The sequence below is a fragment of the Anopheles stephensi genome, chromosome 2 (genome assembly GCF_013141755.1).
Source record: "Anopheles stephensi strain Indian chromosome 2, UCI_ANSTEP_V1.0, whole genome shotgun sequence".
NCBI classification, from domain to species: domain Eukaryota; kingdom Metazoa; phylum Arthropoda; class Insecta; order Diptera; family Culicidae; genus Anopheles; species Anopheles stephensi.
Genome location: NC_050202.1, coordinates 51,071,656 through 51,087,407, shown reverse-complemented (window position 1 = coordinate 51,087,407; position 15,752 = coordinate 51,071,656). Strand labels below are relative to the sequence as shown.

Sequence of the window (15,752 nt, the reverse complement as noted above, 5' to 3'; positions counted from 1 at the left end):
TTTATAAGCAATAATCACATTTATTGGATCCATACCGGCATAAAGTCATTTACGATTCACACATTCACCCAAAACAAAATGGTCGTAGTAGTCGACAATTCGGGCTTTTGTTAAAAACTTAGGGGAGTTATTGAAATCAAATTCTGTTAAATCATCCGGACATCAATGTTTTTCCTATTTTTTACGAAAAGATTACTAAAAGACCTTTGATTTAAACCTCTAACAAATTTTCGATGTAACTTGAAGAAAATTGACTGAGTTGTACCGAGTCATGTGTGGCCGGATTCTAAATGAACGCGTTTTTGTTTGTTTGTTTGTAAACTAGTCTTCTGCAATACAAATCAGTCGTTTTCTAAGAATAAAAACAATATTTTACATAATACTACAACAATACATCCATTTGCACAACAATAAATACCATAAACACATAAAACAAATGGAACATTTTTTGCATCATCACAAGCATAATCTCACACTGGGAATTGTTTTCCGTCGAGCTCCGCCGGCAGCGTGCATTTGGGGAAAAAAGGATTATTTTGAAGAAGATGAAGCACCGGTACAGCAGGGTTGCATCTCTTTCTCTCTATTTTCGTCTGGCAGCAAGATAAATTACACCTTCACCATTACGCTCCAGAACGAATGACAGATGGGCGAAGAACGAACCAAACAAGAAAAACAAGCTCCCGTCGTAACAGACGGCTGGTTGGGCCAATCGCGACCGGAAAACCGACTTTTGATGAGGGACAACACTAAGCAAAAGGTCGTCCGGGTGTCATTTTTCGTCTCGTTCTGTCTTACGAACCCCCTTCTTTCTTACGAAAATGAAGGGAATATATAGTGTCACCGATTGGATGGTGTCTCTCGTGGGAAACAAAAGATCCTACAGCAAACAGCAAACTAATTTGCCACGGAATCATTCACCCGTGTTCGGTCCACTTTCCATGCGTATTGGGTGGAATTGCCGGCTCTTTCACCAGGAGAGGGTTTGTCTAAGGGACGGCACAGATTATCATAATAATGATGGGTGCTTTTTCCCCGAAATGGAGTTGTGACCACCATCGAGCAAAGCGAAAATCAAAAGCGAAACTACACACCACATCCGTCAGCTGCTAACGATGCTTACACCCTTTTACTGATGCTGATTTGTTCGCCGAGAGTTCGGTGATGATGAACGACGGATCGGTTGCCATCCGAACTATCTCGGTTGGGAAGTAAACTAACGAACGATGCCGTTGTGACAATCTCGCTCCGATACTCCTTGGCGCGGAGACAGGGAAACAAGCCGGCAGACAGGCAGGCAGGGTTTCGATAGATTTTCGTAATGATTTTCGGGCCCTTCTCAAGGAAGTGCTTTGTATCGGAAGCAAAAGGGACCCGGTGTGTCTGCCGTACTATTATCCATAAGAGCTTCCTATGCACCTTAAGCCAGACGAAAATGGTTCTACATCTGTTTCGGGCCTTTGAGACAAGCGAAGACCAAGAAAAAACAAGGGAAACAAATAATAGAAACATCAAACAGCATGTCAAAATGGCTGGAATCAGTTATGATACGGTTTGGGGATCAAAGTATTTGGGACCTTTCGAGTCGAGAAACACTCTTCAAAATTAGGATTTCCGTTTGGTGGATTTTGGGCTTTATATTTGAAAGCAGCGGAAACGTTTGTCAAACCTCTTCCGGAAAAGCTCGATAAGTGATGGCGTATTTCATGATGGCGCAGTTGCATCAGGACAACGTGCAATGAAAATTGCTTTGTTGCGAGGAACAACGCATCGAACTAGAATTATTACAGCTTCATAATCCTGCAATTAATACCAGCACCGCATGTTCGCCACCAGCACGGCATTAAACCGATCACATTGACCTAGTTCAGTACCGACCACATGCACATGCACGGCACAATAATAATCGTAATCATGATCATCATCATCAAGCCCGTCAGCTTCCACCGTTGGTCTTGCCACTGGGCAACTGTTCTGAACTGAACAAACTAATCGAATATGAACCCATCACGTTGTCTATTACGTTGTCTGCGCCTGGGCCATATAAACCTTTCGTAAATAAATTTACGATTGCAAGGCAAACTTTTTGATGCACCACCGGTGCAGCGATGTGATGCGCTCGGTCGGTTGGTTCGATCATTGACCGAGTGCCAAAAGTAATAACATCGGTGGTAATCAAATCAAAACACCCTGGTGCTGGTTGATTACTTTCCGGGTGCAAATGAAAATCCCAGTTTTGCGGTGCGTGTTGGAAGGATATTTTATATTTCAAACGAGATTAGTTTATAAACCTAAGACAATCGTGGTTGAAATGGAAAACTTCATTACTGATCTTTCATCTAATTTCCCTGTTCAACACTTATTTGAGTTCAAATCGCTCCAACTATTTTGGGTGACAGTTTGAAACATTTTGTTCGCATTTCCTCCCCATTTAACCATGACATTTTAAAAGTGCACTTCTACATAGTTTAGAGCTCGCTCTGCTCAGCCCAACGATCGAACAACAATCAATAAATCAATCAAAACCGCACCCCACGCTCGGGAGTCGAAGCTTTAAACAAATGGTTTGTGTCGGTTGAACTTAAGCGCGGACAACCACCTCCGAGCCGTTAGCGCGTGTCCTTCCCGACATCCCAACCGGTGTGTTGCCCTCTTGCCACGAGCCCTGCTGGATTGTCATAATCCATCATCGTAAAAATATTGTGTAATAAACATAACCTGCTGCCACTTAATGGGCCGCCATCGTTTCTTCCCTCTTGCTTTTTTGTTCTTCGCCATTTTTTCGTGTCTCGCTTGGTCAAGCTCAAAAACGGTCCGAGAGGCCCCGAACGGCAACGATCGTTTCCAGGAACGACCGCGGCTGGTGTCGTTCCGTTCAATATGACGTTCGCAATCATCGATGGATGGATGCGCTCTGCCTGCCTAGCCACCGATCAACCCAGCCCCCGCCTCCAGTGTCCACTCCCAAACGCCGGTCACGACAGCTTTTTCTAAGCCGTGGGGAGGGTTCGGTTGCTTACTATTTCCCTCCCCGTGGCAAATTGTGCTCAAGCTAAAGCACGCCTGGCCTGTTTTTTTACGACGCTCATTCGCTACCTTAAGCCCATCATCGAAACGACTTGTTTAACGAAGAGGAAAAAGCTGTTCGATCAACTGATAAGCGATAGTGCCGTTTGTTTGACAAGGAAAAACTACTGTCGACGTTTTTTTTCTCGTTTCTTTTCTTTTTGCTCCACGATGGAGTCCACTTTTTTGTTGTTGTATTTTGCTGTAAGTATTTTTATGGTGACCTAACGAGCTTCACCAGGGACAGGCGTCCGTTCGCTGCTGCTGCTGCTCAGTTTCTTTGGGCTGGAGAATATTTTATCATAATTTTCTAATGTTTCTTCTTGGGTTGTTTTTTTGTTGTTGTTCTGGGCTTTTTAATTACGTCACTACAAATGGGATGATGATCGAATAGCATTCGAGCACGACTGAATACAATCATTACATAAACGAAGCGCAGAAGAAGACATAATATTGTTTGTGTATCGCATTGAAAGATTATCACCATAACTGAATTGGATGAAAGAGCATAAAAAAATATTTGTTTTACATAAATTTATCATAGTACTGGTCCTCACTGTTTTTTCTTTAAGTAAAAAATATTTTCTCTCACCGAACAAGTGAAAGACCAGGCGCCTCCATCGTGCAGCGTAAACTACCGGGCGTCTCCATCAGCTTCACCGGTAAAGAATATATTTCAGCGAAAAAAATCACACCATAATACTGTTTGACATAAATGCTCTAAAAAGCCTTATAGACTTTTTCCCTAGCAGTAAACTTCCACCCCGTACACTTGCTATCATTAAAAAGTTACCAGAACAATCCAGCAGAGCGAACTAAACTGCACCCGCTAAGGGTCACTCCGCGAACGCACTTATGAAGTGTCTCATTCACTTAATCAATAACTTTGCGACATTGTGCAGCAAACCAGCTGCTTCTGCCTCTGTCACACCGAGCATATTATTTCCCGGGGTTGGGCCTTACGAAACTTGCTCCTTACCGGTGGCGGAAACATCTTTTGAAGTAAAACGTTGCAGTTGGTTCACTGTTGCCCACGCGCTCTTCAGTGCAGATCAGTGCTTGCACCGGCAAAAATTGTGAAACTTCACTACGCTTCTTGTAAACTGCCGCAATCGGTCTTATGCCATCTTCGTGCAAAACTTTTGCTCTGGAGAGCTTTTACTGTAGTTGTTTTTTGTTAGTTTTTGCCATGATCTCTCGCACGCTGGTTCCAATAAACTTTAGATTAATACCATTAGCTAAGGTCAGTTCTTTCGAGCATGGTATGAGCAGAAGGAAAACAAAATAAAGAACTGCTTTCGACTTTGCAAAAAAGAGAAAATGTGATAAACTAACCAAAGAGTGTGGTTCAGGTAAAAGTTGGCTATTTTCTCAGTACAGTTCAGTCAATGGTCTTCAGTGTAGCAAAATGGAGTTTCAAGATTGTAGAAACTGTTTGCCTGATCCAATTCTTACAACTTGTAAATTGTAATATGACTACAGAACTATAATCCACCACATAATTGGCATAGTTGCAAAAATGTAATATTTAAGAAATTTTAAAGTATCAAAATTTACATTTGAAGTAATTCAAGGAGTGACTGGCTCTCCTTCCAGGAATGTAAATCCAATCAGATTCCCAACTCTTTCCCCTGAGTTTAAAGCTATTATTTATTAACCTTATCGATAAATGAATAAGATAAAGGCTAAACTTTTCCATCAAATATCTCATTCATAGGTTCATTCAATTTAAAGCAACTTCTACTGGCTTTTTCCAGTAACATCACTCACAAAATGGCCATCGCTGCACGCAGAATGATCAATGATTTTCAATCATGCCACGCTTGATAGAATCAATTTTATGTGCCTCTTTATTGCGCCCTGGTGATTAAAAATATTGAGATCAATTAAATGATTTCGTATTAACTTCAGTTTTTATTGTTAATTACACATCGATGCTAAAGACTCCTGGTTCCCTGCAGGCTTGAGTCTAATGCAAATGAACTTAGCATGTGAAGAGGGCTAGGTAGTATTTATTTATTTTTATTTTTTTTGTTGTTGTTGGAATCATAAATGACTATTTCTTAATTTCTAGTTGATCCTTCACTGCTTTATTTCTGTGCTATAAGCTTTAATATACATTTTTTATAGCCAAGAATTTCACAACATTTGATTTGAAATAATAAATTCTGATGTGTTTAACATTAAATTTCACTATCACATTTACACTCCAAGGATCTCTGAAAGTTTGTATGCATGTGCATGTCCTCATTCACCCAGTGGAGGCACCGTACAGATTTGCTCCGAAAAATACAAATCACCTTATTACAGTGCCAATGTGCACGAGAGCACTGGCACATCCCGACCGATCCAGTGCGAGAAAAAAAAATTACCACAACCAACAACAATCAAGACACAGATCGTTACGATACGTCCCGAGGCGTCGTCGTCCACAGTTTGACCTTGTTTCGACATCTCGCAGGGCCAGTCGCTCGGCTCTGCACGACCATGCCCCCAATTCCCATTATCAATGTCTTTATCATCCGACACTACTGCCCCCGAAAGCGGTTCATTTGCGCAGAGTACTGTTCTGCCCTTTTTTGCTGTGGGTTGGTGCATGCCCGAGAGGCATCGGTTGACCATCCTACAGCATTTTCCCGGTGGCAATTTGGTGGCATACCAACCCACCCACCCACCCGACCACACCCCGTTTGGTGGTAGAAGATAATGACCAACCGACCGACCGATTTAACCTCCGATAGCGCATAGAGAGCAGCGCTTGTTGTGTTCGCCTTTTCCCCAACTATCAGCTGATCATTTTGCTTAAGTACTCGCACCGCACGGATCACTAATCGGGAGGGAGTCAAACGAACGTCCATTTTTAGATCGTGTCCAAAATTTTGACTCAAAACAACGTTGGGCAGCATTCGAAACCGACGAAGCGTTATTGAAGCGCAGCTATTCCTTTCGATTAAACCACGCTGCCACTGCGCTAGACATAGAACAGACCCGAAGGGCACGTTGCTGTCTGTCCGGTTGCCTGGTCTGGTCGGTGAAGTTTTCGAATCAAAATCGCTTCCATACCACTTACCGAACCGAGACCGGGGCAAGACACTTAGGCGAGCAAGATAATGAAACTGCTCGGTTGAGTATTGCCTGCACACACGGTCATTCCCGTACGGTTGATGGTACGGGTCGGTCTGCTAATTGTAACACGAAACTTAAGCAACCGTATATCCATCCCACTGCTTGCCACGTTAACCCCGGCTCCGTGCTCGGTAAGATAAAGACGTCGAGCGTAAAGACGATGCTTTGATATTCTATCCCAACAAACACACGTCTCCCGTGTCTCGGTCGGAATGATGGTGGAGATTTTCGAGATGTTCGCGCTCCACGTGGCAAACGTGTTAAGTCGTGAGATGGGTGAAACCTCCTTTAAAGTTCACCACCGTTATCTTAAGGGTAGGGATGCGATTAGTATCCCATTTCCGGTTCCCCGGAATGTTGCACCCTTACGTGAACCTTTTTTCTCTAGCAACCGAGCGATACCTGCGATAATATCTGCAAGAAAAAAGTCCGCTCAACCGAGACCTTTCTTTCTTCAAAAACTCTGGAACCTGGATCCGATTTTGTTTTTACTTTTTCCCTTACGGATATACAAACAGGATCCGTTAAGGCTGAAAATCTTTAACCTTCTTTGTGTGTTCCCTGTACGACCTGATTGCGAAGAGGAACGAACATCACCTTTTTTGCTGGGTTTGTGTGTGTGTTACGGTTGAGGAATCCTTTCGTTCGACGGTGTGTTGTCGTTGAAGGCTTAACGGCTTCACTCGCGTGTACGGTCACGGTGTGTTCTTACACTGCACACTGACAGGGTACGCACCGCAATTTTAGCCAACCGAACCAAACGGTCTGGTCTTCCGTTGCTTTGCGTTGGGGATTGACCAACTTTTTGGTCGATAATTGTTGAATATTTGATTAGATTATTTTATTCACCTTTACACACAAACACACACACGCACTATCCTTCGCGCGTTTGCCTGCTTGACGGCTTTCAGACCAAGGTAGAACAGGGTGTGGCAGGCCGTTTACACACTGTGTATATGTGAGCTTCACATCCACTAATCGTTACACTAACTTACAAACACTCCTTCCATCCGACAAAATCACTCATTCCAGCCTCACAGTGCGTGCTGGTCATTGGTTGAGTAATTTACACCAGCAGCACCGGACTGAAGCACAATTTCGTTGGGAAATTCTATATTTTTGCTCACATTTTCACACGCACCGCTATGTAAAATTTAAAACAAATGCACCACACCTTCTTGCACGCGTTATCGTTTGCCGCGCATCAGTTGATCCCGGTGCCGTCAAGTTTTCCGTTTCACCTCACCAACCGCACACGAAACTTCTTTGCCATTTTCCCGGCTTTTCCACTGTGTTTAGATTTGCTTGCATAATTTAAAGGATGCAGCAGTAATCTTGCCCGCTATCGGTGGTCTGCCTGCAGGGTAGAAATCAGCTGGTAGAAATCACTTCACACACACACACTTAGACACACACACACAGACACACACTTAAAAATTTCCACTCAAGTGCTTTTTCCCCTTTTTTTTCGTTCAAAACTTTCCCACCTTTTCCGTTGCGTGGCTTGGATGGATGGCAAAAAGTGTCACATTCGCATCAAACTAACACTGTACGCAACGATCAACCATGCACATGCATGCGTGTGTGGTTAGGTGCGTGCGTGTATTGTTTTTTTTTTTTTGTGGCCTCTGGTTGGTTCACCTTTTTTTTTGCTGTATCTCGTCCTTTTTCACGACCGCTCGACCGCTCGACGACGAACCGCAACTGAACGTCACTGAAATCGAACTGATGGTCGTGAGCTTCGGCGGATCGACGCGCGTGCCACACACATTCGATACGGCGCGCGCCAGTTCGTTACGCGAGCGTTATTCGGCGTTATGCTCCCCGGTTGGTCGTCTGTTCGAGCTGTTCGCTCTAGTGTGCCGAGGCTCGGGAGTAAGTGGCGAGTCGTCAAAGAGACACATCCCATTCCGTGCCGTGAGACGGCGTGAGAATATACGTGAGCGTGTGAGAGAGAAATCTCGTTCGTTTGCTCTCAGCTGCTCAGTTCACTCTCGACTCGAATATTTTCTGCTCGAATTTGTGTCTTCTCATTCGAGAGAAGGAAAAAAAACAACTGCTCGAAACGTAAAGGATAACCGGTGTTTTTCTTCGGACGGTTCGGACCCTTCAAACATCACCACTACCATCAAACACAACAGATGGAAGGACATTTGGCATGTGAGTGGAAGATTTTGCCTCCCAGCAACGTGTGTGCGCGGCCTAAGCAATTCTTCCTCCATTATCGTCCTGCCGGAACACGGCTGCCGAATTTTACACGCGTTTGTCTCCTCGCTCGCTGAAGTGGGTTGACCACTTGAGGGTAAGTGCCGTTGTCAGATTGCTTTCAAAACAATTGTTTGGAAAGTGCTGGGAGGAAAATTGTCCAAGCATTTGCTCTCTCTCTCTCTCTCTCTCTCTCTCTCTCTCTCTCCCTTGCACTCTTGCACTCCTGCGAAACGCTTTTCGGTTTTCGGTCGCCCGCGTTTCAGCCGTGAAAAACTTTGCTTTTTTTCCCGTTTTCCGCTTACGGAGGCAAGCAAAACCAGCAGCCACTTGTTTAAAGTACAATGGCAGACATTCTTTACGGTACAATAACTCAAACAGACGCACAATGTTAGCTGCATTGCTACCTTGGTATGATGGCGCACACGCCTTCTAAATTCAAAAGCTCAAGAAAACATTTTTGCCCCAAAGCGCACTTAGAAGGCGGTGAGTTACATTCGTCTTTTTCTCAAAACCCAGCTAAAAAGTAGGCTATATTTAGGTTTTGTGTCTCGACCACGCAAACAAATACACACATCCCCACACACACACACAGACAGGCGCAAAGTTCGGATGCCTAATGCATCTGGCATCTGCTGTTGTTGTCGGGAATGGGAAGACTTTCGGCATTGTTTTCCCGGAAAAGGTTAACCACGGCCGAGACGCGGTTGCTGGTGGATCAGCTTAAAATATCCTGCGGAATCTTTCTGGATCCTACCATACGGTCGCCCAACATCCAAGAAACCCGTGCGTTAAAGGTAAGCCATTTAGGTGACAATGGGCACAGCAACAAACAAAGGCTCACAATTTCTGGCCAAGTAGATCCTGCAGAAAATCGTTACCAGATCCCAGCGGCACATCATCCAGTACGTACCGGACCGGGATGCCATAATCGAGTGTTCCTTGATACTGGTCCAGAACTATGTGGCACATCTTCGGCTGAGGCCCAGTCCACTGAAGCGTTGCCAGCGAGAGCCGTTCGCGAATGCGAAGGTACTCTTCCAAGCTGCCATTGATCTGCTCGTTCCGGAGCTACTGAACGAAGTGATCGATACGATTCTGAAGTTTCTCCAGACGGAAAACCTGTGGCATGTGGAGTTTATCTGCGTGGAAATTCTGCTGTTTGTGCTCGAATGTCAAGCACCTTCGGCTCCGCTGCTATCGAAGCTAATCGATCGCGTTGAACGGTTTCTGCAGCTCTCCGACATTGGGCAGGTTCGGCATGTTCTTTCCGTGCTGCAGAACGTGATCGTATCGCAGCGTTGGGATCTGATCGAATATTCTGAGCTGTCGAAGTTGCTGCGCTTTTACCACACAAGCGTGATGATCGGGACAAGCCGCAATCAAATTTACGAACTTCGGCGAGGATTCGAGAAGTGTCTGAAGGATCTCGTTCCACTGCTATCGGTAGCTGATCGGTACGGATTCTTCGTCATGATGCTGCCGCTCGTGTTCGACACCGACATGTCGGACGAGGCACGGATTGAGTTCGGATCGACGGTAGAACATGCCGCCTCGTACATGATACTGTACGATCCACGCAATCAGAAGCTGACATCGGACGTGAGCCCGTTCATAGTGGAGTATCTGCTGCAGTGCATCGAATCCGAAGACGCGACCAGATGCATACTGGCCTGCAAAGTGCTGATAAAGCTACTCGACCGTGGTCAACACAATGCGGACCAGTTTCAATCCCCTGCCGTCTTCCACATGGACACTTACTACGAGATTGTGCTGGCAACGGATTTTACTCCTCTGCAACAGTTGCTCATGGAACAGAGGATCCATCTAGAGCATGCACTGCTACAAGCGATAGAACTCCACAGCCAGCGTAAGATGAACCTGGAAGTGTTCTACCAGCTGCTCTGCACACTGCTCGTCGAAGTCCCGGGAGGATTTACTGCTTCCGCCATCAGCTGTCTGTTGCTAAAGGTGCAAAAGAAGTTTCTGTACCATTCGATCGATTCGCAGGCGGAAATGTTCGAACAACCGCAACACGCGAACCGTATCCATGCCACCATAATGGCCGTGATGACACTGATCAACTGGATCCATCGGGCAAGGTCGATGAATGCGTACATTACGAGCGTACTGCACAATCGGTTCGATCACGCCCCGAGTCTTAATCCACCGCTGAGGGAACAGTACCGGTACGCTGCGCATCACATCTCCTGGTACGACAGTCGACTGTTCTTCGACACGCTCGAGATTCGGTACAGCTTGTGGAAGTGTTTCCGTATCTTGGAGGACAAAATTCCCAAACCGATGCGGATGCGGTCCCGATCGTGCGATGATCCCCGACGGCAGCTTAACGGTGGTGCGTTGAATTTGTTTGCTGGCATGTGAGAGACCTTGTAGGGAGCATTCAAAATTACACGTGGTAGAGAGTTTTGAGTTTTGTATTTTATTTGGATAAAAAGTTGGCAATGATGTGAACAAGTAATCTGAACTTATTTGATGATGGCGAATGGAATGGTCCGCTTTCAGTAAAAGCTTGCTGCACCGGAAGTGTCCACATTCATTGCGGTAAAACCTCGGAGGACTCAAATTATAAAAAAACCGCACACAAAATGGCAGGCAGCTGTATCGATCCAGTATGTGGCCACCGCATCCATTAGCGTTAAGCTTGCTATGCTGTTGCAATTCTGCACAAAGTTGTCTCATGCAATATTTCTATATCAGTGCAATCATGGAGCCTTTTTTTGTAACATAATTTCAGAGGCTAAGCAGGTTGCTTAAGATATCCAAGAAACTTGTTTAAAATATCTCCAAAAACTTTCAGAAGAGATGGGATCTATTTTTAGGCTCTTTTCTATGTATCCCTCACCTAAATTTCTGTCCCTTGTTGAGAAAGGGTGTTGAGTCTGTGTAACCCTCACGGTAAAATACAGTTTTCGTAGAAGGTCTACTGAGAGATGTTAGCGTGATAAACTGGCCATAAATATAATTCTTAGAGACTTTACCAATCCGCAAGAGTACAGAGGGATATTTGAGGCTGTCAAAGATGAATTTTTATAATTATTTTCTTTCATTTGATAATTTAATATCCTCTGATATCAGTATTCAACTCATATTTAATGCTTTTTGTTGAATAGATCAACATTACTACTTTCAGATCGTTCTTCTATGCTCTTTCTAAAGGACTGCCTCTTGCTCGGGAATCACACTAAGTCTAAGATTACTAAAACATTTACACCTATTCGTTACAGATCTGCACCAATAGCAATTCTTATCTTGATCTAACTGACATATTGACAGTTTTTATATTTATTGCGGTTTGCCGCGCAACACAATAATCGGAGCTATTAGTTTAATAGGTTTAATATGCGGAATCTTACTTCTGGATAAACTTACACATCTCATCCTATACACAAGCAAGACGATATGGGCTTGCAGAAGGTTTTTTTTATTTCTTTGAGTACACAAAGTACACCAAACATACTTAAAAAGACAATAGGTTTTACAGATGAAATGGAGTTAAGTGTTCTGTTTATGAATTAATTTATATTTACGGTGTTGCAGCATCTAGAGCACCACCTATTCAGTTCCAATAATCGAGCTACGGAATTTTAGCAAATTCATCTTTACACCATCTCACGTTCCACATTCAGCCGTGGTTTAATTATTTAAAGTAATATCTCTGTTCGTAATGGTGTGCGGTGTTCTTCTCCCGGCCAGGAGCATGCGTTATGAGCAATCGACACTTCACGAATCCGGCTGCTTAATAATTCACATTAATACGATCTGATAGGATATTACGATGGAATTCCCACACTAACGCCGCTTGATCGATGATTGATGGGAACGCGGGAAGAATTTTCACCTCAAAAGAAGAAAACTATCGTGTTTTTTTCCTCCTGCTTGCATTTCAACCGTTGTACAAGATTCGTACACGGAGCCCAGTGGAATCCCAGTGGAAAAAAAACCCGCAAACAGTCCTTGAAGTATTTCATTTTGAGTGAAAGAAATTGCAGAACTCTTCCTCCATCTTTGCGATTGTGGTTATAACCATCTCGTCGGTTCAGAAGAAAAAGTAACGCTCGATTCGATTCGATCAAAGCACCAGGTTTTGCCTGGATCGGGTTGCTAAAATGACTGAGCATTGCAAGTGTACGAAGAGTCGGTTCGCTGGGCAACGGAAAACGCCGAATGCCGACGACCGGTGCACACTGCAATGAGCATAAATCAATCAGTGTATGAATATTTTAGTATGAATTTCATCGTCTCCAAGTGCAAGTGCCGGTAAGTAACCGGCACGATGCGGGCAGTAAAGCCTTCGACGAAAGCAGGTGGGTACACCATCACGATACGTTTTGCACTGTTTGTTCTGTCTTCGATTTAGATTTCTCCCCTGCCTGCCATTGCACGTGGAAAGTCAGGTCGGTCGGTCGGTCGGTTCTTCGGCTCGTGAGGAACAACGGTACGGTTGAAGCGTTGTTAGGAACAAATTGGCAGTTACTACAATGCCGCTTCGAGCTGCATTTCTAATGAGATGGGTTGCGGTTGAATGGGCATTTGAAGCAGATTAAATCTCTTCGAAAAAAGGGTCGGCTTATCGTTGTGAGGCTATTGATCATGGAACGAAGTCGTCATTTATTAACTAACACTCCATTGCCAACGTTCAAAGGAAGTGATTGCAAATGCCTCTTCAAATCTGAACAACATGGTTAAACCAAAACAGGAGTACAATTCTCGAGAAGTCTGCCTGTCTTAAAATTAAAACTAGAACACTCTCTGCAAAACTAATGCCTCCAGCCGTTTATTTCCCCGTGTTGACTTCGAATCGACTTTTACCTCATCGATTTTCCAATCATCTGGTCAGGACCGTTTGTGCCACACAAAACACACGCACACACACATACACGAGCGCGATAAAACATAGTTTGGGTGCGTTTCACGTCAACCAATCGCTCCAACGTGGTGCACGTTCCCACGGCTTCGTGCAGGACCGACCCGAGCACGCCAGGATTGATGGCAATCGACCAACAATTGCACTGTGCATTGGGGTTGATCAAGTCACAAGCACTACGGACCGACCCGGACGGATGGGGCTTCGGGCAACGTTAGCCTTACTTCCGTTTGTGCTAGTAACAATTTACAGCCCTTTTGGGTCGGTGTTCCGTTTTACATACAGAACTTACCATTCCCGCCCGTCCACACGTACCTAATGCAAATGCTTTCGTTGGCTTTGAGCTGCATTTTAAATCCAGTCTGTTCGTTCACACAGTGCTCGGCTACACAGGTTCACGGGAAGTGATTCTGCAGGGTGCGGAATATACTTCGCCTTTTCGGTGCCATATTCCACAAAACCACAACGAATAAACTAGGGCGACCTGGCATCGATGGTGGTCGGGTGAAATTAAAAGCAAAAGAGTGTTTTCTCTAAGAGGTCTGCTCTACTCCCATATAATTAAGGTGATAACAACTATGTCCCATGTGCTAGAAGTCCTCTCCCAGTTCTTCAAGCAATTATGCACCGGATCAATCGATTGTTTTTGCATCGAATCGGTTTGTAGTTACCTATTATTGCCAAAAAACCCACGTACAGCGTCGTTTGTGTTTTCCGCGTGTTTGGTACCGCCAGGCCATTAATCATAGTGTCAACACACGATGCATCGCAAACTGCGAGCCAAGAAGCGCATCGCAGTGAATGCATTCCTGTGATCTCCGTAATCCGTTTGGGGTCGGGGCAGAAACGGTTCGGTTGGGAGACAAGGGTATTAATAAAATCACCGACTGCTGCTAATTAAATCGTTAGCTCGGTTAGCACAAACACAAAGCGCTGGTCGATCTTAGGATGGATGGGGCAGGGTGTTGCGTCCAATTTGTTCGGTAAGTCATACTTGCCTCTCCTCCGTCAGTTCACGAGCAAGCCTTTCGACCCACACAGCTGCTTCTGCTTCCTCTGCTTCTTGCCTGCCTGTGCCGTCGAGCTAGTTAGTGTGCCTGTTTTGCAATCTCACACCCGATCACCATGGTGGTGGCATTGTGCTGCAAAGGGTGGGATTTAGGGAATTTTCGAAATTTCGGTTATAAATAAGAGCTCGTCACTCGGACGGGGCAACCGATAGTACGGGACAGGCGGGTTTTATGCACTGTCCATATGCTGTTGTATCGAAGCGTCGATGCATTGTGACGCCATGAAGATAACAATAAGTCTGTGTGTGTGTCCTTTATGGCACCTGGTTTATATAAATGTGCTGCTAAGCAACAAACGATATCGTACGTTAATTTCAATTTATCCTTGAGTATAAACATTGATAGCTTAACAATTTATTTTTACATTTATTGAACTTAAGTGCAAGACCATCGAATATCCAAAACAGCTACTACAATTTAACAGATTTTTAGGTTAACCAAATATAGACTAGCCTACATTGGTTACATGTAAGCTAAATTACAAATGGTGTAGATTTTTAAATAGTCTAGAGACTATTCATTAAAGTTCAGCACGTATGTTCTCTTAAAGCCCATACTAGAATATTGATGTAATAAATGTTCAAAGAAACATAATATTCTCGCCAACAATAACACATATCTTCTAAACTAATAATTACGAACATGATAAGGACGCCATAAAATATAGTATAATTATCACCTGCCTCTTTGCACTTCAACCCTAAAAGGGTCTTGGCCTGCCACTTCTGGCTTCCTTGACTTCAATTACCCGCAGCTGAACATTTCAGCCCATCATCGGGAAAACCTTGACCTGTTAAGGTGGGAACGGTTGTGGTCCGAAAGCGAATTGACAACGGTCCCTTTATATTTGTAACTGGTGGCTAGCAATAACTCAGCAGGCTAAATTTCATCTAATTCAGTTCCTGAAGTTCAGCATAGCTGTTTGAACCAAGAAACCTTAAAGTTCGTCACAATAATCATCTGACTGCCATTACTGGTTTCTTTTGACTTGATTTTACCGGGAGCTGGATAGTCACGAGGGCGATCCGTGTCGGCTGAGGCGAAAGCGGCGCCGGTTTTTATATGGCAGAACTGGGGATCAAATCCTATCCAGACCGCTTCCCCGTACGTAGGACTGACGACGGCTAGAATTAAGTCACAAATCCAGCTACGGGTAAAACTAAGTCACAAAAAGCCAGAAATGGCAGGCTGAGACCTTTCGAAGCTGCAGTGTCAAAGAAGAATAGAGAAGATAGTAACGGGTGCCCTGCGTACGGGGTGGCGCAACTCAACATCGAACCTCTCCTAATGATCACAAAATATCTAACCTCCTTGATGCAGGAAAGGAAGAATTTAGTAGTCTTGGGTTAATAAAATGCTTGGCAAGTCACAGGAGAACGAGAGAACTGCAATTCTGT

At 44.4% G+C, this 15,752-nt stretch overlaps 3 protein-coding genes across 10 annotated transcripts in view; 2 read left to right on the top strand and 1 right to left on the bottom strand.

Moving 5' to 3' along the window:
• Window positions 1-8,110, bottom strand: part of LOC118502590 — a 143,189-nt gene extending 135,079 nt beyond the window's left edge. For 2 of the 7 annotated variants that reach the window (XR_004905056.1, XM_036034943.1), the window contains exon 1: window positions 6,790-8,108. The gene's annotated coding sequence lies outside the window, so the exon portion shown is untranslated. Of the gene's footprint in view, window positions 1-6,789 lie in introns of all 7 variants that reach the window. The other 5 variants (XR_004905057.1, XR_004905059.1, XR_004905060.1 and 2 more) reach the window with 5 other exon arrangements.
• Window positions 1-15,752, top strand: part of LOC118502591 (pseudouridine-metabolizing bifunctional protein C1861.05) — a 209,565-nt gene that overhangs the window by 154,169 nt on the left and 39,644 nt on the right. The window lies entirely within an intron of this gene.
• LOC118502593 lies at window positions 8,926-10,932 on the top strand. The gene is made up of 2 exons (XM_036034947.1): window positions 8,926-9,194; window positions 9,259-10,932. Exons 1-2 carry the CDS (start codon window positions 9,048-9,050, stop codon window positions 10,780-10,782), a joined length of 1,671 nt encoding a protein of 556 aa, XP_035890840.1. The 5' UTR covers window positions 8,926-9,047; the 3' UTR covers window positions 10,783-10,932.

Bases quoted from the DNA above. Each gene is read 5' to 3' on its own strand.
- LOC118502593 (XM_036034947.1), top strand. From the start codon at position 9,048: ATGGGAAGACTTTCGGCATTGTTTTCCCGGAAAAGGTTAACCACGGCC. The intron at 9,195-9,258 runs GTAAGCCATTTA...CTGGCCAAGTAG, and splicing joins AAGAAACCCGTGCGTTAAAG to ATCCTGCAGAAAATCGTTAC.